Source organism: Pseudopipra pipra, chromosome 2, assembly GCF_036250125.1.
Source record: "Pseudopipra pipra isolate bDixPip1 chromosome 2, bDixPip1.hap1, whole genome shotgun sequence".
Classification (NCBI taxonomy): domain Eukaryota; kingdom Metazoa; phylum Chordata; class Aves; order Passeriformes; family Pipridae; genus Pseudopipra; species Pseudopipra pipra.
The window spans coordinates 50,664,786-50,690,166 of NC_087550.1; the positions used below are offsets into that span (position 1 = coordinate 50,664,786).

At 40.1% G+C, this 25,381-nt stretch overlaps 1 protein-coding gene across 11 annotated transcripts in view; it reads left to right on the forward strand.

Annotated features, from left to right (window-relative positions):
- The first annotated feature begins 23,062 nt into the window (after positions 1–23,062).
- The window catches only part of NBEA (neurobeachin), a 473,951-nt gene continuing 471,632 nt past the window's right edge, over positions 23,063–25,381 (forward strand). For 7 of the 11 annotated variants that reach the window (XM_064645531.1, XM_064645535.1, XM_064645540.1 and 4 more), the window contains exon 1: positions 23,254–23,739. In XM_064645531.1, the coding sequence (XP_064501601.1) occupies positions 23,458–23,739 (282 nt within the window). In that variant the 5' untranslated portion in view covers positions 23,254–23,457. Of the gene's footprint in view, positions 23,740–25,381 lie in introns of all 11 variants that reach the window. The other 4 variants (XM_064645533.1, XM_064645538.1, XM_064645539.1 and 1 more) reach the window with 2 other exon arrangements.

Sequence of the window (25,381 nt, forward strand, 5' to 3'; positions counted from 1 at the left end):
TTCTTAAGCACTTTTCATGGCTTAGCTCCAGCCAGTGGCTGAAGACCACACAGCTGCTCACTCCCTTCCTCACAGTGGGGTGGGGTAGAGAACTGAAATGGTTAAAGTGAGAAAACACACGGGTTGAGATAAAGACAATTTAATAGGAAAAGCAAAGGCTGCATTCACAAAGTAAAATGGGGAATTCAGTCACCACTTTCCATGGACAGGCAGGTGTTCAGCCTGCCTGGAGAGCAGGGCTCCATCACGCATAAGAGTAACTCGGAAAGACAAACATCTTAAGTTCAGGTGTCGCCCTTCCTCTTTCTTCTCCCAGCTTTTATTGTTGAAGATGACATTATACAGTATGGAATATTCCTTTGGTCAGCTGGGATCAGCTGTCCTGCCTGTGTCCAACTCCTTGTGCACCCTCAGCCCACTCACTGGAGGGGTCGGGTAAGAGGCAGAAAATTCCTTGACACTGTGTAAACCCTGTTCAGCAGGAACTAAAACATCCCTGAATTATCAACACTGTTTTTAGAACAAACGAAATCTCACAGAAGAATGAATATTGCAGGGAGGGTTTTGTTGTTGTTGTTGTTGTTTTAATTTTTAATTGAGTTTTTTACTACTTCTGTTTGTTGTGCTGATACCTCTGCTGCCACACTCCTAAACAAGGAGATCCTGCTGTCAGCCTCCTTCGGGTCTCAAAATTCTTGGTGTGGAAAGGACACGTTGGACAGTCTTTCTTTTGCAAGATGAACAACACTTCTGAGCTCTCTTGAGGGCCACCTTGCCATGTGCAGATGATCCCTACCCAGGACATAAAGGACATAATTTGCCAGCCTTTCTCCTCAGCTCTTCTGGCCCTTCAGTGGTAGATGAGGAAGGTCTGTCCCTCTGAAGTCCTCAGGGAACTCTGGGCTGTTCATGGATATTCCTTGCTGGAGACTCACCAACAAAGACAACCTCATACATTGCATACTTCAGTTCATCAGATTTGCACATATGACAGAATTTGTGATGTGTGGTTGCTACTAGATACCTTAAGAAGCTACAGACCAGAGTATGTTGGTATTTTCTTGTGGATTTTGGGGTTTGTTGTCATGGTTTTCTGGGGAGATGGGGGAAAGATCTTGTGCATTATATTTATGCCCATAAAGTATATGGTAAAAAAATAAAAGATTTATTTTACAATTGGTTTTCAGTTTTAGCATTCTGCTTTCACACAAACCAGTTTTTCTTGATTATCAGGAACAAGTAAGCAAAGACTATCCCTAACTGATCTGTCATTCTGGCACCTACATCCTCTTTGGCAGTAGTATAGTGCAAATAAAGAGTGGGTAAGCTTAATTCTTTTTGTAAACTGTAATTCCCAAATGACAGGTGAATAAATTTTACATACTTGCCTTTATCTTCAACTATGTCTCAACTATGATTCAGAAAAGTAAAAAGGAAAATATTCTTAAAAGATCATCTCACTAAATTTACTCTTTAGCTCTTACAAGAAACATATGTTTATTAAAAAGGTGGAGCTTCATAGGCACGGCAAGCCAATTAAGAAAGACTACAGACAATTAATTACCACAGGAATCCCTAGATTCAAGGAGTTGCCTTTAATACTATGCTACTGGTGCTGTGAGCCAAGAAGGGTAACTATTGTTTTGTTCTTCACATCACTCTTTGTTGCTGAATTTATGGTGTGCACCTCCTTCCCATAACTCTTTCCCTCTTGCTATTGCTACACTCAGCAGTCTCCAACCTCTGCTTTCTGAGGGTGCCCCGTTGGCCTTCAGGAAATGCATAATCTTCCTCCAAAACATCCTACCTAACCCACTCAATTTCTTCTTAAGATAAAATAACAGACTAACCAAGATCAATCAGTGAAGAGAACACATATTATCTGTCATGGGTGAATATGTTGCTACTTGATATGAATTAGGTGCACCCTGCCCTTCTGTATGACAAAATATTGAAGATGGTAGAAGGGATGAATAGAAGATCATCTGCCATGCATTTAAAGTTAGTTTATCAACATAACATTTAACTTAACATTTTGAGAATTAGGACCTGTAATTTCTCTCTGTGACCTCTCAGCCCACTCTCCATATAATTTATAATTTGACTTTTATTTCCATTCTATTATAAGAAAACATAGAGGGATTGTGTAGATGGAGCCTTAAAAAGTATTTTACAGAATGTTTAACTGTCCACAGCAGTACAACAAATGTATATGATAAGCACAACAGCTTTAATTAATCCTATTTCTTAAAAAAAGAAAACACCTAATCTTTCTCTTATCCTCCTGGAAAACCAATGCCAAAAGTGTTAACACAGTCGTCCTTCCTGCTCTTCTATGATTCAGTCTATCTGCTTTCAGCAGTAAGACCTGGTCCATCTCACCTGCCTTTGGATTTTTAGCTAAAATTCTAAGTGCATGGTGGTGTACAGTGACCCTGAAATGCCTCTGTAGTCAACAAAGAAATATATTTTCAAAGGGTGACCCAGAACTTCAGTAGGCATCTCACTATGTGTGGATTATAGAGGGATGTGCAAACACTTGGCTTCTAGCCTAGATAATTCAGTTAAGTCTCTAAAGTGGTGGAATGGATCCTTGATGCATTCTCATACCTCCTACCAGTGGAGGCACATGGCAGTTTTCTGGCTCAAAAGGTATTAGTGAGAACAGCTAGCAAAGCATGCATTGGACAAATGAAATAGGAGTATTAGCAATCCTCCTTTGTCTAACTATTTCCTTAATTCCCTATATTACCTGCAAGACCCACAAAAGTCAAATACTGTAGGTTGTTTGGGGTTTTTTTTGTTTTGTTTTGTTTTTTTGTTTTTGCATTCATTGGAAGAAAAATTAAATGTGTATTTGCCTGTTTCTCAACTGCATTTCACTGGTTATCTAGGGTTTTGATTTTGCTACACTCTGAAAGGTCATAATACCAGGAAACCTTAACTTGACATTAGCAATAAGTCTTACCATTGAATATAGACATTACTTAAAAGAGGGATGATGGAATTTTGTCAAAATGTGACTTTTTCTGCAAGTAGTGAAGTGAAAATGTAACCACGTTCAGGTAATACAGAAAAGTGCAAATACAGGGTATAGCTAAAGTTGTTCCAGAAGATTCTGACTTGCTGAAACAGAAGAGCTGTATAAAAAGAACATGACTGAAGAGTGAGAATAAATAAATCAAACAGTGAGAACAAATAAATCATGAATAGTTCATTAAAAAGGATGGTGTAGGTTTCATTGTGAGTAATTTCAAATGGTACTAAGAAGTAGGTGATGGGTGCTGTAGAAAAAAAATTCATGACACTAGGCATAATTCTCTTAACCCGATTATTCAGAGTTGTTGGATGTGTGCAGCCATTGAGAGGTCAAAATGTTTTACTTCTCTAAAATCCAGATTGTCTACTTCAGGTCAGAGTAATCTGCTCTAGTTTTAGCAACCAAGCTAACTAATTTAGATGCCTAAGTCAGAGTCAGTAAGAACAGATGTTCTCCATAGCTAGTGAACAGAAATAGGCATCTGCAGTGAACAGAACAACTCATCCTGAGGCATTTAAGGGCCCTTGACAATGTCATTAACGACCTGGATGATGCAGCACAGCGTACCCTCAGCAAGACTGCAGATGACACTGAGCTGGGAGAAGTCACTGACACACCAGAGGCTTGTACTGCCATCCAGAGACACATCAGCTGGAGAAATGGGCTGACAGGGACCTCACGTTGTTCATCAGTGAGAAGCACAAAGCCTTGCACCTCGGGAGAAACAATCCTAGGCACAAGTACATGCTGGGGGACACCTGGCTGGAAAGCAGCACTGCAATAAAAGTCCCAGAGATCCTGGTGGACACCAAGTTGGACATGAACGAGCAATGTGCCCTTTTGGCAAAGGTGAATGGTGTCCTGGGCTGCATTAGGAGGGGTGTTGCCAGCAGGTCAAGGGAAGTGATATTTTCCCTCTACCTGGAACTGGTGAGGCCACACCTGGAGTGCTATGTCTCATTCTGGGCTCCTCAGTACAAAAGAGATATGGATATGCTGAAGACAGTCCAGCAAAGGACCACAAAGATGACTAAGAGAATGAATCAACTGAAATGAGGAGAGGCTGAGACAGCTAGGGTTGTTCAACCTGGAGAATAAAAGGCTGAGGAGGAATTTTATTAATGTATATGTATGCCTGAAGGGATGGTGTAAAAAAAATTGAGCAAGACCCTATTTGATATTGCCCAGTGAAAGGGTCAGAGGCAATGGGAAAAAATAAACACAGGAGATTTCCTCTGAATATGAGGAAACATGTTTTCACTGTGAGAGTGATTGAGCACTGGCACAGGTTGCCCAAGGAGGTTGTGGAATCTCCCTCCTTGAAGATATTCAAAAGCCATCTGAATGTGGTCCTGGACAACTATATCTGAGTGGCCTGGCTTGAGCAGAGGGGTTTGACCATATTATTTCCAGAGGTCCCTTCCAAACTCAGACATTCTGTGATTCTCTGAAATAAGTTAACATATTCCACACTCAATAAAAGCTTATTTCTCTCACTTGAGTGTGAACAGAGAACATGGTGAATAGCCAGGTTCACAGAGGCTCAGTTTCCAGACAAACGAAGTTAAGTTAGTTGACTTTATGGATTTTCAGTCACAGTTACCCAAATACAGATTTAATTGCTTAACTAACTAGCTTTTGAACATACAGGCATAGGCAAGCCCTTAAGATGACTTCTGCATTTCCTAAAATTTAATTTTCACCAGTTCAGAAAACTGTGAACAAGGTCCAAACTAGAATGTGAAGATTATAAAACGTCCTATTCCATTAATATAAGTTCAGTTCTATTTTCTGATCTGTTATATTTTTGTCTTATGAAAATGAATTCACAGGGGAAGAAAATAAAATTGCACAGTGTAAGCACAGCAACTCCAGCATAATCACTGTCAACAAAAACTATGTCATAATTATAACATTATCTTTCAAAATTTTTAAACTTCGCCTTATTCTTAGTAAATGTTATTCCTGTAGCTAATTTAGTTTGTAAGTGGAAATTTTGCAAACTTCTTTGAAGTAGCTTTAAAAACAAAAGCACAGAGAAGTTAGTCAACATAAAGTGTAATTTTGCACTGGATTCTCTTCCTAAGGTATACATATAACAAAATATTTGTTTGAAACTACTCACTAAACTGGCATTACTTAAAGCTTTGTAAATACCAAACTAAGGCAAAATTACCATGTAAGTTTTCTGAATTGTTAAAGTGCTTCCTTACTTTGTTCATGTACATAGGATCAGCTAGCATAAAGAATCATAATTTCTAAGCTGAAAGTTACAGTTCCCATTGATGACCCTCCTCAGCTGAAATCCAGTCTCTGTCATCGAGAAAAAGAGTCATTCAGGCTGGAAGTGATCCCAGGAGGTCTTAAGTCCAACCCGTTCAAAGCAGAGTCAACAGTGAATTCAGATCAAGTTGCTCAGGGATTTGCCCACAGCAAATCCATACCGACTGTTCTGAATTACCTCATTTTTCTCCATGCACCCAAAAGTGACTTTCAAGCAGACTTGTTTAATGATTTTCTTAGGGAATAGCCTGAAGTTCTCTGTAGTGTGCTTCTTTTTACTTTTGAGTACAGTACAATTGCTTTTTCTCCCTGCCGCAATCTCTATGACCATTCAAAGATAATAAAGCTACCACCCTCTCCATCCTTAGAGGTGTCTTATTTGTTCCATGGATTTTGATGGATCACGATTTTTAAGGATCAGTTCTTTACCACCACTGTTATTTCCACTCCTTCTGAAACTCTGACCCTAGGCACAAAGGCATAAACCCAGACCTGGGCACAAAGGCACAAACACAGTTTGTTCCAGCTGAAGATAAGATAATTCCAAGGTACACACCAAATACATAGTTATGGGATAATACTTGAAGATTCACAACTTTTGGATGAGAATGTTGGCTTAAATCATTTCCTTGTTTTTCTATTTTCACTTTGAGGGAAATTCATCATTCATTTCAGCAAATCTTATTCTAAATCTGGTATTATGAAGACTTAGTTTGGATGAAATTAATATTTATTATTTGTGGAAGAAATAAAAAATGTTTTAAAAACTCTGAGTTCATAAAAAAGATTTCAAGTAGGTTGAGTTTTCTTTATAAAGCAATTCCTAGTTTACCAGTTTTGTCTCTGAAACATTTACACTCTGCTCTAGATGTTCTGAAGTAGCTTAATGATTCACTAAATAAATGCATTAATTATTTATTTAATATAATACTAGATGAAAAGAAAGCAGATGGTGTCACCCACAGATTTTCCACTTTGTTAAAAATTATCATGATAGTATCAACATAGAACAGGAAGCAATATATGTTTCTGGGTTTTGCAAAGTGAAGAGATGAAAAGGGCCTGTTGTATTGCTCCTGGTGCTGCCGCTCTTGATGATGGGATCTTCTTCCTGTTATAAATGATCTAGCCTGAGAATTTCCGCTCTAGTGTCACCCACAGAAATGTTAATGACTTTTTAATCCCACCTGTCTTTTTTTATGTCAGTGTGCTACCAAGGCACCATCTTGGAATATGTGTATGCTCATAAATTAAATCAGCAGGTGATCAATGTTTAATGTTTACACTGTAAACACCTCAAGATACCTCAACACCAAATTACATTTGTATTATCAGATTACTGTAGAAAAACCTTTGGACCAGCTTCTTATCCACAGCAATATATGTTAGGACATTGATTTCAGTGGCCACCCATCGAAACGAGAACTTAAATGAATTAAGAATCTAAATCTTAATGGAAGGCTGGGGAGGGGATCCTCTTTTAACATTTTTATCAGTCCTTATTTGCTTTTTAAAGATGGATTACAGAAGAAGAAAACCTTTCAATGTCTGTATTAACCTAACGTATGTATAGCCTCTTATATTACAAAGACTTGCAGTATCACTACTAGCAATAAATAAGAATATTTAGGTGACAAGTTGCACAGCACAATCACCCAGTTTCCATTAGGAGCAGGCTGTACAGATGCTTTATAACACAATTTACAACATAAAATCTAAACATAAAGGTTCATCTATTTTAGTTTTCCTCCATACCTTCAATTTTAATATAAGAAATCAACAGTGATGATATAGCAGAAATTCTCAGTCACATAAGCAAGTCTTTCCTCCTTCTGTTTTCTTCTGGATTCATTAAGGGTGGTATTCCCACAGGAGGCATCAGAAATATGATAAAAAATCCTGTTTTCACAGAGGAGTATTTGTTTTATTGTACTAGTCCACCATTTGTTTTACAATTTGACTAACAATACGTGTTTAAAAACTAGTATAGCTATTTCAAAGTACTAAGAAACTGTAGCTTAAATCAGGGTTCTATTGAATCTAATTTATTCAAATAAGGGAAAAATCAACTTTTCCTGGCTATCCTGAAATCTGGTCAAAGAACAAAAACTATAGTCAGACACTATGAAAACTGAGAACAAGAAAAAACAAAGGGTGAATAGTAAAGTATCATATAGCTACATGCACAGTTTGAGTAGTTCAGAATTATATTTATGCAATGATTCTTTATATAAATAAAACAGATATCAGTAAAGGATGTGAAACCTCTTTGTTACAATGTATATAAAAGCCATATAATGAGACACATTTGTGCAAAACAAATTAACATTTGGATTATGTGATAAACTAGAGACATAGATCTGAAAAAAAATCACAGGAATAAATATGTACAAGGAAAACAGAAGTTGTAAATGAATACAATTATTTTTATTCCTGGAAGAATTTTTAGTACTTTGATGGCAATGAAGAATTCTGCACATTCTGATGGAATTTATTACATATGAGGGATTTTTATGTTTTTCTTTAAATTCTTTCCTCAGTTGTGTTGTGCCTAGATAAGTAAATCACCTAAAACACTATCACAAATAATTAAGATGCAAACATAGGCAATACTTGAAAATCTGTCCTTGGGTTTGCTTCTGATAACTATGTAGAGAATACTATCTATGTAGATAAGCCCGGTAATGCTTGGAAAGGCAAGTAATTGCTCATCTTGCAGTAACCAGTTCTGCAGAATGCAGGATTTACAAAGATTCCACTCTACTGTGCATCTGTATCCTAGGCACAAGAAATATAATTCTTTTTCTAATAAGCTGGTAAGAGGCATGACAACTTTATGAGCTCCCCATTTTACTCGGTAATAAAGATACCTCATTGTCAGGACTCTAAATTTGTCAAGACAGAATACATGCTTGAGAAGCTTAGCTACAACAATATGAACAGCATTCTTTCTTTTCTAACGTGGTAGAAACTTAGAGTGTTGCAAGAAGTGTCCTATATGTGGAGATCAGTAAGGAGCCTGTAGTTATCTATCAAATCTTTTTTATCTAAGTATTACAAAATAGCATAACATGGTATCAAACTACAAATTGAACACAACAGCAGAGATTTTGCGAGTTCAGTCTATATAAGTTGTCATGCATTCTAAGATATTCTTTAATATTAAAATGAGTTATGTCCATCTGCCATTTGAAACCCCGTCAGATTCTTTGAAGGTACCCATCATTCTGAAAATGTTAAAAACATTTCAGTGGAAATGTATTTGTCAGCCTAAATCAGACCTCTCCAAGAAGAAAATCACTGTAAATATATCGAGTATGCGAATCTGTGCTCTGGTTTGAGGAGGAGGTCTAAGAAAAGAAACATAGGAGGGGATACATTAATTTGAGGATAAATCATTTCAATGGAGAACTTAAGTTGAACACTTTCAAAGAAACCTGTCTAGGAGGAGCCTATATGAGCTTGGGAATTACTTCACTCTCTAGCAACTAAGTAACAAAGAAAGAAATCTTCAAAAAAAGTGACAAACAAAACAAGAGAAGCACAAGTAGAAATTTCTGTCCTTTAAGTAACCTTGGTAAATAGACCTTGCCGTACTACAGAATGAAAGGTAGTGCTCTGCTTCTTGCTGTAGAGTATCCGCACCAGAGGCTGTATAAATTGTTTTTATGCTAGTGTAAAGATGGGGGAGTTGGAGAGCTTAAAAGCAGTACAAAGGATTAAAAGAGAATAGAGAAATACTGATTTCATGTTGCAAAATCACATCATAGAAATTATTTCTGAAGGAAAATTTGTTTCAAAAAGCTGCAATGTTTGGATTATCTGGGATAATAAGTAGCTGGGACTTTTAAATTTGTAAAGTTTCTGTATTGTGGCACTGATGAATACTTTCAAATGCGATGCTTTCTTCTTTAGGAACAAAGGGTATTTGTACCATGAAAAATACTGTATGCCAACTGTATCACAGTTACACGCTGTTACACAGAATGAAGCACGGACCATTTTCTGGTTCTGAGGTCAACATTTCAGCTTCAGCTGCTACACATCTAAACTTCATATTGAAGTTTAGGGATATATACACAATATACAAGGTTACTTTGTCTAAACATTTAATTGAGCCCAATATATGAGGTGGTACACTGAAGACTGCGTCCATCACCAACAGGTAAGATTGAGCTCATTTTACATCAAAGACTAAAGAGGATACAGTGGAAACTCTTTTTTATATCCTATGCAGACAGTTGTGCTGGCACTACTCAGTTTTTTTCCTAATACTCTATTTAACATTATGTGTAATCTCCTAATCAGAGTAGTTTTGAAACCTGGTTTTCCAGTTACAGGGGTACTGCCCCAGCCACCTTCCTGGAATGATAACGTAGTAGGACAATGCTTATACTTTCTTTTGGGCCTTTATGCAGAAAGAAGTGCAAAATTGATGGAGAGGCATAAACCAAAAGATATTGAGTTTCCAGTTCAAAGAGAAGAAAGTTCCCAAGGAAGGCAGAGCCCCAGAGCTGCTGAAGGGAACTTCATGTGCAGTCCTGATTTGCATTCTTATTCAATCAAACTTTCTTAGTCATTGTTTCATTGGTCAGCTCTCACAAATAGTGTTGAGTGTAAAGAATGCTGTCATGAACAGGGAAAATACAAAGAATCTTTAAAGATTAGAAAAGAAATAAAAGTGTAAATATGATACTCTAGTGAGATCTGTTGAGCTCCTCTGTTAAATGGTGGAGAAAAACTCCATGAAAGGAGAAATTATTTGTGTAAACTTTGTCTATACTCAACACTGAAGTTAAAAGCTGAAGTCAAGACTATCCTGTTTCCCTCACACCTACATCAAATCCAAATACCTTGCAAGCTATTTATAAAGAATTTAAATACAACATTAATGTGTCTACCTGAAGCTGGAAACTGCAAGTAATTGAACTGTGTGGAGATTAATGAAAACACAATATGTATCCAAGCAAATAAGTCAAAGCTGTGTGTCTTGATGAGCCTTTGTTTTTCAACATGGAAACCTTTGAGAGGCGATGTATGCATGTTACAGTGAGACTGACAGCTCTTATCAAATATAACATTAGCACTGTTCAATCATTGTAACTTAGTTATTACTCACCAGGAAAAAAGCCTGATACTATACTGCATCATATTACTATAAACAAGAAGAGATTCAAGTTATTGCAATGTAAGAAAAAAATGAAAATAAATGGAAGTTGATGAAGGCCTAGGTAGAATATATTGTATTAATGCATTCTTAAAAGCTAACTTCTATTTACTCAATAAAATAAAAAATAAAAGCTGTATAATGGAAAAGCCTACAGCCCAGAAATGCCAAAGTAGAGTTTTCCTATACAATTATAGCTGGTCCCTTGTGCTTACATATTATGACAGTATAATTGCATGATCAGCTACTAGTTTTCAAATGATACATTAGAATATCTTGCAATAACTTTTACGGCCCTTATGAGACACATTTTGGAAGGCGTGGTTTTCCTGGGGACTTCCTTAATTCACCAGGTGTCTTGGTAAATAATGTTATTCATGGACTTTCACATACAAAAAACTTGTACATTTATAAAAAGATTCCTGAAAAAATGTGTATTTTATCACATAAATTATATTTACCTGTGAAAGTGAAGACAAATTTGTCACATTACAGAAGTGTGCAAACAGCTTCAGTGAAGCTCGGTCTTCATTACCAACTTCCCACCCTCTCTCTCTCTAAATGTCCTCTTCATTGCAGTCCTAGGAAGACTGACTAAAGAATGCCAATCAAATCCATTCAAGAACTTCAGCTGGGGATGCATCTGCTGAAGAAGTTTTCAAAATGTCTTCCCATGAAACAACCTTTCTATGGGCAAATGTAAACCACTCTAGTTTTGTGGGGTTTTTCCTTCTCCTCTATGGAGGAGTAATTTACAAAGGAATGACTTAGCACTCATCCAGTGAATGTATCATGGCCAGCAGCCAAAAAACAATATTAGAAGCTAGCTGACAGGCAGGTAATCTATTGTGTGTGGGAGGGAAACAGGGTTGTGCTGAGCTTCTTATTTAACCAACTCCTAGGGAGTGCCACTGACCAGGAATGACACAAATGATACAGAAACAGGAACTCTGCAGTCAGTGAAGCAGTTCACCTCAGAGGAAAAAAAAAACCAAAGGACTACAACAGTAGGCACGCTGATGATTTGACATTCCATAACATATGCTCCCCAGCAGAAGCCAGACTGACTGCTCCTGGTGCAGAAGTCTTGACAGAGATGAAGTTCCTGGAGAGGGTCTTAATCATCCAGGTCTCAGGCTACAGAGAGTGCCTGCTACTTCTCTCCAAGACTCCTTTGGAAGTGATGGTGTCCTCATTTGTATGAGGTGTGTTCTGCTTGAATTATTGAGCCACCAGGTGAAGGTGCCAAGACTGCATAGTGTTGGAGGAAGTGAATGGGAGGAAATCTACAAGTTCTTCATGAAGATTTGTCAGAGGTCAGCCAGACACTCCTCAGTGAGTGGTGGCTGAAAACACTTTTGACTTCCACCAACAGAAGGAATGCTCTTTCTAAAACTGCACATGCGGAACTGAAGGACACTCGCCCCAGGTGAATAAGAACATCAGGCTGTGCAACAGTAGCATAGGGAAGCTCTAATAAGCATCTATTATAGATAGCCTCAACAAGAATAGGATATGTACAAAGCTTTCTGTGAACAACGGAAAGAAGCCTCATGATTGCAGGCCCAGGTTCTTGTGGAGAGGCGGGTTTTGATCACCCCAATATCTGCTGGAAAAGTAGCATGGTCATTTGTAAGCAGTCCCAGAGTTTTCTGGAATCCACTGAAGATAGTCTTTCAACACAGCGGATACATGAGATTAGCTACAAAAGGTAATCTGCTGAGTCTTCTAACAAGTAAGGAAAAACTGACTGGTGACATAAATATCAATAGTAGCTTTGGCTGCAGTGACCATGTGATGATGAGAATTTAAGATCTTGAGAGAATCAATGAAGGCAAATATCAGCATAAAGACCTTTGATCTCAAAGTAGATTTTGGCTTGTTCAGGGATTTGCTTGGCAGGATGTCATCAGAGGCTGCCCTGAAGAACGAAAAGAGACCAGGAAATCTGACTGATCTTTGAAGACATCTTCCTTAAAATGCAAGAATGGCTCCACTGTTGTACTTGAACTTTAGCAGATATACTAGAAGGTCAATCTGAGTTAACAGGGAACTCCTGATCAATCTCAATATAAAATAGCAAGTGTACAGAATGTGGAAGTGAGGACAAGCTATCTGGAGTAAGGACAAACTATACAGAAGGATTACAGAGACACTGATCAAATATGCAGGGAAGGAATTGGGAAACAAAAAGCTCGGTTGGGTTTCAAATTGGCAAAGCATCTGCAGGGTCACAAGACATTTTACTAGTAAAACAAAAGGAAGAGTAAGAAATATGTGGACTTGTTGCTGAATAAATTGAAGGCTTAGTAACAAAGGATATGGAAACCGCTGAAGTTCTCAGTGCTTTCTTTGTCTCAGTCTTTACTGGCAAGGTGCCTGGTCCCTCCTGGGTCCCTGGGCCCAGTGGCAGAGTTTATGAGAGTCAAGTGCTACCCATGCAAGAGGAAGAGTGAGTTGATGATAATTTAAACAAGTTGAGCATATGCATGCATCCAGTAGTGCTGAAGGAACTGTCCACTTTCACTACAGGACTACTTAATATCATCTTTGAACAGTCTCAGTGATCAAGGAAAATTCCTGATGACTGGAAAAATGCAAATGTCTCAATCATTTTCAGGAAGGTTGAGAAAGAAGATTGTAAGAACAACAGGCCAGTCAGCCTTACACCAGTCCTCAGAAAAACTGTAGACCAAGTCCTCCTGGAAATAATTTCTGGCACATGAAGGAGATGAACATGTTTAGGAAAACACAATGTGGTTTTTCAAAGCAAGACGTCTGACTAATCTGATTGCCTTCTGTGAATAAGGGGGGGAACAATGACTGCTGTTTATCTTGGTTTTAGCAGAGCTTTTGACATATCTCCCATAGTGTCTTGTGTAGAGGAAACAGAGGTACTGGATGAGTGGACTACAAAGTGCATGCAGAGCTGGCTGTGGTCAGCACTTCGAAGTCCACCTGGCAGCTGATTAATAGGGGCAATTGTCAAGGGTGGGCTGATCATAAGAAAGCAGTGAAAGCCAACTGTTCCACAAGTGACGGGGAGCCAGGAGCAGAGTACAACCTCACAGGAAGCAGGGCAGGAGCCTGGGTAGTAAGAACCTGGTCCACCAGTACCTAAACAAGGCAAGTGGGGTCTGGCTGTGGTACCCAGGGTCAGATATTGTGCAGCGATCTGTAATGGTGAGGAACAGCTAAGGTCAAGCCAGGAAAACAGTGCGCAGGTCAGAGTCCAAGGCTGAATCAGCAGGACCCAGGATCAGGCATGGGTATGGCTGCAATGCAATAGGAGCTGTAGCTCAGGTTAGTGCCAGACAGTTGAGCTGCAGCCTGAAGGAGCTCTCAAGAGAAAGAAGGTCTTATTGCTGAGTGCCGTATTGCAATGTAGCACAGGCAGGGTCCAGCAGTATGGCCTCTGCTTAAAAGCAGTTCCCAGAATGCAGGTCTGTAGAAAAGGACCTAGTTTTAGGATGAGAAGATGACTGTATATAAGCAGTGCAGTTCTGTAGCAATGCAAGCTTGATCACAAATCAGGATGCATTAGTGAGAAGAGCGAGTTAGTTGAAGTGCTTGTTCTTCTCTAGCTTGCACTTGTGAGAGTGCATTTGGAGAATTGTGTCAAGTTTGGGGGTCCCTGATATAACACACTGACAAACTGACAGTGTTCATCAGAGGCCATGAAGATAGTTAGAGAACAAGAGCACATGACATACAGATAAAGGTTGAGAGCACTGGGATTTTTCATTTGTCATAAAAGAAGGCCAGGTGATAGCTAATTGCTATCTTAAGCACGCAGCAGGTGGAAACAAAGTAGATGAAGCCAGGTTTCTTGGATATACAGAGTGAAAATATGAGAGGCAATGAACAAAAGTTGCAGGAGGGCAAATTTCTGATAAGTACAAGGAGAAAAAAGTCACCGTGAGTATGGCCAAATACTGGAAGAAGATTCCCACAGAGGTTTGAAAATCTTCAACTCTGAAGATATAAAAAAACTTGACTAGCAACCTAAGTTACTCAAAATATTGAGAACTGGAGGGGTCCAAGAAGGGAGAATTATACCAGGTCAACTTCCAAGGACCCTTACAGCCTAAATCTATGTCATGCATCTCATTGTCAGCTCCACTTTTACAGATGTCTTAGAATGTGTTTTGAAAACAAGACTTAGAAACATGGTCTGATGTAACTTTTATTATAAGGTTATAATAAACTTGTATATTCTGTTCACGGTAATGAAAACTAGACATCAGTGGCTCGGTGTGCACATGGAAAATGGTGCCATGCCTGCTTCTGCAAGGGTGACCAAGGTTTGATACTGTATAATAATGTCATTAATGATCTGGATGATGGAATACAGTGTGTGCTTATTAAATCTGCAAACAACACTAGGCTGGAAGCAACTGTGTGTACATTGGAGTACAAGATTAGAATTCAAAATGATCCTGACAAACTGTAGGAATGGTCTGAGAAAAACAGGATGTTATTTAACAGACACAAGTGTGGGCCATTATTTTTAGTAGATATACTAAGTTGCACAAATACAGGATGAGGCTTATCCAGCTTGTTTGTACTTTTGCAGAACACAATCCAGGGGCAACAGAGGATCACAAGCTGAGTCAGAGTCAATGACGTCATGTTGAAACAACAAAAGCAAACAACACTGGCATTTTTTTCTTTAAAAGGTGTAGTCTGCAAGACATATGACATAGTCTTTCTGCTCTACACAATACTGTAAGGCCTCAAATGTAGTAGCCAGTCTAGCTTTAAGCACTACCTCAGGAAAGATGCTGAGCAAGTAACTCAAGATCATGACCTTAAACCCTTTTGGGATTCTGATGACAGAGTAATTTTGACTTACTTTCTTGGGTCAACTGTAAACATCCAGAAATATGTCCTTTTCTTTGCTTTGCGCCACATCTCTTCTTTTACAGTCATAGATTGAAATCATTAAGACAATATCAATAAATATCCAGAAAGGTAGTCCTAAAGCAAGGAAAAATAAATAATGCTTGAAAACTGAGGAAGAAGGGTTTCATAGCTCTTTCTTCTCTAGGGGATAGATGGTTACTTTTGTTTGTTTGTTTGTTTATTTGGCAGTGATGTCAGAAAAGAACTATCCCAAATAACACCTTCTCATTTTAGTGCAAGCAAACAAGCAACTAAATAAATCCCTTTGGTAAATCCTTCGTGCATTTTCGTTCATGAACCTTCTCTGAAGTCAATTGCTTTGCAGGAATATAATAAACATGTTTACTGGGTGTTTGTTGGTTTTGCTGGGTTTTTTTAACTATTTCCAACATAGGGAGATAATCATAGAATCACTGAATCATAGAAAGCCCAGGTTGGAAGAAATGTCCAAAGATCATGTGGCCCGACCTTTCATGGGAAAGAGAGCCCAGATGAGATTATGTAGCACCCTGTCCTATTGCATCTTAACCTCTAGTGATGGAGATTCTACACATCCCTGAGGAAGTTGTTCCAACTAATGAGTGTTCTCAATGTAAAAAATTTCTTTCTTATGGCAACTTTCCCAGTAAAACTTGTACCCACTGCCCTTTGTCTTCTCCATGTGGCTCCTTGTGAAGGGGGTCTCTGTCTTCCTTGTAGATTCTCTTAAGGTACTGGAATACTGTGATGAAGTATTCTCTCTCTCTCATCACATCATCTCTCTGTGATGAGCCTTCTCTTCACAGAGAAAAGATGTTACTCCTTCAGCCTTTCCTTGTAGGGCATGTTCTCCAGCCCTTCGACCATCTTCATAGCCCTTGTTTGGACAATCTCCAGTATCTCCACATCTTTCTTGAATTGTGAGGATTAGAACAGGACACAGTACTCCAGCTGCATCCTAACAATCTGAGTAGAGCAGGAAATAATACCCATAGTTACTGTAGGTTCCTGCTGATAATATCAATGATACATCAATAAACTATTGAGTGCTACCCCATAATAAAATTAGGCCATCAAATATATATACTTTGTTGAGATAAATTATCTTATCCACTTTAAACTTTCCGTTGATCTCCGTTCCTTAGTGCATTATAAATGTTAAATCTTTAAAGGTATAATTTGATATAAACAAGATACAAGACCTTGCGATCCTTTTTGTCTCCTATTGTTGGTCATACTGCAGTATGTGACAATATCCTTTCTGTCTAAACATTTATTTGGTTCCAAGTAGCACAAGCGAGCACATGAAGGGCATATAAAATAAATATAATTTGCTAATGAATTAGGTCTGTTTCTTCAACAAGTATATACAGTTCATAGCAACAATTAGTTCATTGCAATACGGAATTGTTTCCACCAAAAGTTAATTTCCATCACAAATTATTGTCTAGAAACACACTACAAGAGAAATGTCAAAAGTAGCGATAATTGACTCATACCTATTGAGCTTAAAATAATGCTTGTTTGTTCTATAATTTTTAAGACATCTGGACTAATTTTGTAAGAGCTACATATTTTTAACCCTAATTAGAGTTTGGAATTTATAAGAAAAAATATTTTATGCTTAAAAAGGTCATGGAAATCTAGTTGTAAAAAGTGTCTTGGACTAAAAATGGCAGTGTGGACTGACTGTGATTTGGCCATACTGTGATGAACATCAAAGGATAATTCTTTAAGTTAGCCGACAGTTTGATGTGCTGTATGAAAACAGAGTGCTTAACAAAGAGTAGAAAATATCAGGGGAGGAGACACTAACATGATTTTTCTTAAGATCCTTACTGCTATCTAGAAAATAGATCTTTATGGGCCCTCATGTTACTACATTCCCATTATGCAAGAGCCAACAATATAGATTGAAGTATCTACAGATCAAGGAGTTGAGATATCAATAACAATGAAACAAAAAATCAGTTATGGAGAGAACCAACAAAGAGGTCAATATTAATAACTGACCATTGTAATAATTGATCTAATAATAACTTCAATACTGAAAATCATTGTATTAATTTCAGTACTAAAAAGGCTGCCATGGTTAAGTTTGCAAAACATAAAAAAGATGAGAATAAAGCATTGAAATGGATTAAGCAGCTCAAACTCATTGTTTTAAAGAAAGATTTGTGAAACAATCACAGAATAAACCCTTTCAAAGCCAAGAACCTACGCAATGCATTACCATAAAAATTGTTTTATGTGTTTCCTGTAATAATATGAATCTTGCTATTTACATCTATGCAACTTTTACAATGATTATACTGTAATAAAAACAATTAAGAAAATAAGACCAATTGAATATATATCTTCATTTAAAGGTAAAAGTTATATTTTATGTGGATCTGGTTATTGTTTTACTACTTCTCAGACTATTATCTCTTTTTACTCTAAAAGCTTACGTTTAATGAATTCTTCTCAGTAGAATTTACAACCATTAGAACAAACATAATGTATATTTTATTTTTACTGCTCTGAGTGTAAAAACGAGAAATTTAATTTTGATTAATATAAATTCCTTATATATAGTAACTATATTTTTTTTAAAATTGCAACAGAATTATTCGGATAACCTGTTGCAATGAAAATCAAAATAACTTACTGAAGTCATACTCTCTTCATCTGCTTCATTGTGATTGAAAAGTTTATAGTCTCACTTGGAAGGTCTGTTACAGTGTTTCTGAAATTGCAGAGGGTATAACAAAGCTTGCCTCTGGAAATACCTACAAGGCTTTTTTTTTTTAATATTTATCTTTTTCAAGACCAAAGTAAGAAGCTATAGAAGAAGCATGTAAAACTTATTTACAGTTAAAGTAGCAAAAAATTCTAACCATTTTTTTTTACTTGTGCTTTAATGCACCCTGTCACATGGAAGGGTGTCATTAGAGGTGGGCCTATGCCAACCACACAAAATTCAACAAGGCCAAGTGCAAGGTCCTGCACCTGGATCAGGGCAATCCCAAAGACAGGCTGAGCAGAGAAAGGATTGAGAGCATCCCTGAAGAGAAGGACTTGAATCAGTAATCTGTGCTTGCAGCCCAGAAAGCCAATCGTATCCATAGCTGCCCCAAATGCAGCATGGCCAGCAGGTTGAGGGACGTGATTCTCCCCCTCCACTCAGCTCTGGTGAGACCACACCTACAGTACGGTGTCCACCTTTGGTGCCCCAAACATAAGGAGGATGTAGACCTGTTGAAGCAAGACCAAAGGAGGGCCATGATAATGATCGTATGACTGGAACACCTCTCCTTATGATAACAGGCTGAGACGGTTGGGATCATTCAGCCTGGAGAAGAGAAAGCTCCAGGGAGACCTTATAACATCTTTCAGAACCTAAAGGGGGCCTGTAAGAAAGACAGAGAGAGACTTTTTATAAAGGCATGTATGATAAGACAAGGGGGAAGGGCTTTAAACTGAGAGTAGGTTTAGATTAGATATTAGGAAGAAAATCTTTACTGTGAGGGTGGTGAGGCTCTGGAACAAGTTGCCCAGAGAAGCTGTGGATGCCCCATCCCCAAAGGTGTTCAAGGCCAGGTTGGATGGGGCTTTGAGTAATCTGGTTAAGTGGAAGGTGTTCCTGCCCATGGCAGGGGGGTTTGAACTAGATGATATTTGAGGTCCCTTTCCAAACCCAAAACATTCCATGATTCTATTTGGTGCAACACATATGCATAGCAGGGTAAGTTTAGACGCTCTGATGGCCTTTCAGTTAGTATTTCCCAGGGATTTTTTTTGAACTTACAAGAAATCCTGGTTTTCAAGAGAGAGGGGCTAATAGCCCTTCCTGAGCCTGGCGCAGGAACAAATCACATTACCCTTACTCATGGGAATAATCTAATTAAACACAACAGGAATCCTCATATGGACATGGTAAAGCAAGCAGTATTTCAATGCTACAGCGGCAGACAAAAGAAAATTCTCTACTTCTTTCAAACATGGTTCAGTCTGGATCTACAGCATTTCACTATTAAAAAAATAATATTTTTTTCCCTAGGATTCAGTGTAAGCATATGCCTGTACAGAGCAGTCCGTATTCACCAAAATAGTTCCATGTTTTGTAGCCAAGAGTCTGTCTTCTAAAGCATGTTTTTCCATATTTTCTTAGTTGAATGACTACATAATTTTTTACCCCCCAAAAATGCTAGAATGTATTGCTAGAATTTATTTCAGAACTGAAATAAAAAATGAGCTAAAACTTCACACTATTGTTAATTTTATTTTTCTTCCCTATCTGTTTGTTTGCTGTAAACCTAGGAACATGGATACAGGGGGGTTTTTGTTTGTTTGTTTGTTTTGTTGTGTTGTTGTTGTTATTATATTTGAGACCACCTTCTGGCATTTACGGAGAATGGATTCTGAGAAAATCTGAAGAATATCACAGAAAAAAAACTGTCAACTACTACAGTTGAGTGAAAAGTATGCTCTGGAAGCAAAGGGATTGCTTTCTCTCATTTCAGTGGGAAGCAAGTGTTACAAAAGGTACAGAAAGAGACAAGATCAGATCTTGTCCTCAGTCCTGTGAAGGATATCCAGTGAAGGATAAAGGAATGCACAGCATCCTTCTACACATGGTGTTGGCCTGTGTCAATGACTGATCTTGCATGCTGACCTGAAAATGGCTATAATTTTGCAAATACTGTGACTTGCTAATGTAGAACACCTTGCTGGACAGAGATCCAACTATCCATCTCATGAATGAAATTGTCACTGAGAAATTCACAGTCTTTGCAGTGAATATGTCAATATCAAGAAGAAGAGATAAACGTTATTTTAAAAGGAAAGAAATGAATCACGTTCTGTAGCATTTCTTGTGTATGTACTCTTAATTTTCAGCCTGATGAAGTTAGAATGGCAGCAAACGAACACCAGAGCTGCAATTACTACAGGGCTGAGATTAATGTTTCAAATTTGTTGTTCTTTAAGAATGCCAGTGCTACAATAATGTTCACATGAGTTGATGAATGGCTTACCTCACTGAAAGTTTGCTTATCAAAAACAAACACTGTTGATTAGAGAAGACAGCTACTACTGAACAACGTTCTAGCTTATAAAAATAAAGAGAACATGATTTTGTAAAAATTTATTTGTCAAACCAAAAATTAGTTTAAGAACTAAAGGAATCTATTAAACATAATGTTGGGAATTCATCTTCTTTTAATTTTTTGTGGTTTTTTTTTTCCCCCCACACTACATGTAATGTGTTATGTGATCTCAGCAGAGGAAATGGCAACCAGTTCAAACTGGAAATTATATAATAAAGGATTTCACTAATACAACTTCTAATAAAACTCATGATTGCAACTTTATCAAAAATTCAATGTGGAGGAATGCATGTATATGGAACAGCTGTAGTCAAGAATTACTGTAGCATTTGGGTACATGGGTAAATGACGGAGTCTTCCATGAATAGTAGTATGAAGTATGGAATGGACAATGAAACATATCAAACTATATTTTGTTATCCTGTTTTTCTAGAGAAAGGAAGTTTATGCAGTTATGTGCTTCTGGTCCATCTGTTCCACCACAAAGATGAAGTAGTCACTGACAAATTTTAAGCAAATTTAGCAATGGTTCTCAAAATTTCAAAGTTATTTTGGGATTGTTAAAAGTCAGTAAGTCAATAGAGATCCAAATTAATGTACCTACCAATAGAAAAGCAATTATAACTTAAATTCCTACCCATTTTACAGGCACTAGTCATGCAACGAATCAGAACAAGAAATCTAGTCAACTTATCAGCCAACATGAAGCTTTCAACCAACCACACTATTTGTAGCAACACATCTCACCGTACAGATGTGGATGTGAGAATAGTAAAGAGGAGAAGTGCTGGGTGTTAGCTCCTAAAGGGGTTACAATTTTTAGTGACTGTTACAGAGCTCTAGTCTTGGGTTTCAGTTTTGCAAAAGATGTCATGCATTCTTGAAAGCAGTTAAGTGAATGTGCATTCAGTTTTGGTAGTTCTGCGGTGGGACCGGTGGGAATAGAACCTTTGTCACCTCCAAGAGTATACAAAATTCGAGTATACCTTTATTCTGAATCATACATGATTGCTTGTGTTTGGTGGCAAATTGTAAAGGAATTTACTTCCAAGAAAACTTTGTGCTTTCTTGCCTCTCACAACTGATCTTTTGGGTTTTCTTCTCATCTTTTGCAGCTTTCTGAAATAATGTTGGTTCCATGATTCACAGCTAGCACTGTTTTAGTCATGTCTATGCACCTGGGGAATGCATACCCACAAGCACCTATGGCCCTTGCCAAAAAAAAAAATGTAACATACTGTACCTACAAGCACATAGAACAAACGCACCTTAGTACAAAGCTGAGGTCTTTTCTTTCTTCTCTTGGGGGAGCTTAGAGCATCTGCTGTAATCCTGGAGGATGTACTGATTGAGTTCTGCTGATTCATTGTGTTTATGCAGTTTATTACTCAAAGCTGGATAGGAGGACCAGCAATCCAGACAAATCCCCAAACGTGGGGTTACAGAAGAGTCAGGATGAACCATATTCTGAGACCAGGGGACAAGATCTGTTGTAAAATTCAACTTTGTGATGACAGTCACTATGAAGCAAAGAACATATTTTTGAAAGGTATGGATTATCTCCAACACATGCAGAGCAAATATATACAACTTTATTCAAAAAACTATTAGAATAATTTGACCCTCCTCAAAATGTTGCAGGTATTTCTGTTTCTTTGGTACTGGAGAGGCTTGAAAAAATGCCCATTGCCATGAACATCTCTGCAACCAAAGGGCTTGGTAAAACTGCTGTTGACTGGACGTTTCTGTATGTAACACCACCACTGAGCAAGACTGTAAGTATTAAGAACAACTCTGGAAATATATTTTTCCTTGAACAAGCAGCACATGAGCTCTCAGGATGGATGACCCCAAGGGTTTCACCCTGTCCCTCCCCATGCCTAATGGGAATCCATCTCAGGAGCACGCACTGCCCCTGACACCCTCACTCCAACCTGACCACTCGCTAAGCCTGGAGTTGCTAAGAAAACCCACCCAAAAGGTCCCCCCTACCCAAACACTTCCACAGAATCACAGAATGGGTCAGCTCGGAAGGGACCACAGTGGTTCATTTGGTTCAACCTCCCCGCTCAAGCAGGGTCATCCTAGAGCACATGGCATAGTATTGCGGCCAGATGGTTCTTAAATATCTCCAGTGAGGGAGACTCCACAACCTCTCTGGGCAATGTGTCCCAGTGCGCGGTCACTTTTCTCACACAACAGCCTGGGACCAGTGCGGAAAACGCACGATAGAGCCCACAGCGGCTGGAAAGCGCGGGGGCCGCCCGAGGAGCCCCGCGTGGGTCTGCTCAGCCGGCGGGGGCAGCGCAGACTCCTCACGGGCAGGGTCCCGGGAGCGGCCAGGAGAGCGCACCTGCCCGTCCCCGCAGCCCCTCCCGCAGGGGGCGCGCTGGGGCTGCGGGGCGCGGCCGGCCGCCACCCTGTCCCTTTGAGCGGCGTTGCGAGGTGTCTCCGGGGCGGGAGGGCGGCGGCCCGGGGCTCACCGGCGGGAGGCGGCCCCGCGGCCCCCGCGCACCTGTTCACCTGCGCCGGGCCGGCTGGGGGGGCCCGGCACGGCCACTCCCCCGACGGGCTCGGCGCAGGCGCCCTGGCGGCTACCGCAGGCAGGGGGCGGCAACATGGCGGAGTGAGCGGCGGCGGGCTCGGCTCCACAACAACAGCGGCAGCGTCGATCGCTCGCGCCGCCGTCCGCCCCGCGCGCCGCTCGGCCCCGCCGCGCCGCACCGCGCTCGGCGGCGCCCGCGCCCCCGGCCCCGCGGCGGGGAGGCGGCCACGGCCGGGCAGCGCTCGGCTAACGGAGCATCGGCGCCCATAATAATCCCTCATTATAGCGGAGCGGGGGAGCGGCTCCTGGGACGGTGCCTACGCCTCGGGCCGGCTCCCTGCGGCCCCGCCGGGTGCGACTGCGGTGGATGCGCGGCTCGGCCCGGCCGGGCGGGGAGGCGGCGGCGGCGGCAGCGGCAGCGGCAGGTGCCGGTAACGGCGGGGGGTAAATGGCGAGCGAGAAGCCGGTGTCGGGGCCGGACCCGCAGCCCGCGGGACTCATCTCCGTCGGGGCCGGCGGTGGAGGCGGCGGCGGAGGCGGCGGCGGCAGCGGCGTCGCGGTGATGGGGGAGCTGAGGGCGTCGGGCTCCGGGTCCGTGGTGCTCCCGGCGGGAATGATTAACCCGTCAGTGCCGATCCGCAATATCCGGATGAAATTCGCCGTCCTCATCGGACTCATCCAGGTCGGGGAGGTCAGCAACCGGGACATCGTGGAGACGGTGCTGAACCTGGTAAGCGGCCGGGCACCCCGCCCCGGTGACGCCCCGGCGGGCACCGGCCCGCGCAGCCCATCTCCTCCTGGGGCTGCCCCCGCGCCCCTCCGCCCATGTGCCACCCCAAAGGCACCGGCATCCTCCCAGCCCCCGTGTCCCTCCTACACGCACGGCCCTTCTCCAACCATCCTTCCTTCCCAAACTCCTCTTTTGCCTCTCTTTCTCCTCGTTAATCCCGCGATTTGCTCGTCTCCTCGTCGTGCGTGTGACAGAAACCCCCTCAGCGCTCCCTAAACTCCACGCAGGACCCTACCTAGTACAAACAGGCCACTCTTCCCCTTCCCAGTGCCTCGTCCCAGCTGCCTCCTGCAGAAGTGTAGTGTGTGCAATTCACATGGTAAAAAATAAGGAGATTAAGTAATTCGCAATTTCGTGTTATGGACGCTGCCCTTTAACCTAGTGGCTTCCTCGCGGGAAGAAGAGTGGCATGAACGTAGTATCTGTTTTTAATTGGAAAACATTAAGAAAACCAGCCTGAGCTGGTATCTTTTTCTTGGATGACTGAAACATGTGAAGGGTTTAACCCTGTTAGATCAGAGCTAGTTGAGCATTTTATGTAGAGGAAGGGGGAGGAGGGAGATTTTTGGGAGGATTTAATACTCTTTAATATCTGTAATCAAGTGTTAGTTGTATTGCAGTATTGTATTAGGTTTTGCTCACGTCTTAATAATCTGCCATGCTTTCCAAAACACATTCTTGTCGGCAAAGTAAGTGTTGTTACTACTTTTGTTCAAGGTCTGTGCATTGCAAAATAGTATTGTCCAGTGGTAAATAGCTGAAACAAGGAGTAGATGCTAAATTGTATCTCCTGAGTCATCTGCTCACTTCATGGAGTGAAAGAGTTACTGCAGGACTGTATGACTTAATGTTTTTGCGCTACCTACACCAAAGCCTGAGGAACCTACAGAAGCCAAGCGAGTGGATCTAAAAATGAATCACTTTCAATTATGTGCAATTTGGTGCTGTTCCTGAATGCAAAATTTGCTGCAGCAAAGCTTTTGAAGCAGTTCAGTCAATGAAATACCCTCAAATTTTACATATAAAATAGGATAGAAAAATGACTGCTCAAAACTGAATGACAATTAATTGAAACTGCCTTTGTTTCAAATGAGTTTAATGCTTCTAACCTCCAGTCATTTTATACAAAGTCACATAAAGAATATATTTTGTTTCAAACACTTTAAAAAGATGTATTCCTCTGTTTGACAGTTATTTGCATTTGACCTAGCACACACTGAATGGAAAAGCTGCAGCATGCAGGGAAAGACGTGATTTGGTCAGATCATTTTAATATTTATGGCTTATCTGAACACACAGGGTTAAAACCCTGTTAGTTTTGTGAATATATCAAAACAGTAATCTGGTATATTTCCCACTCCTTCCTACAAGCTGTTTGACAGCTTGAAATGTGACTTGTAAATTTTAATTTTTTTTTTGTACAAGTGTGGTGGAAGTCATCATAACTTCATTGGATTATTACTCATTCCTTTAAAAGTAGCACTCAAAATAAGGAAATGACATACAGTTATTTTCTTAACTGGCTTTATATAGATCATGACAGATACAAATATGTTTAATCCCTTTCTGGTTTTCTTTCTTC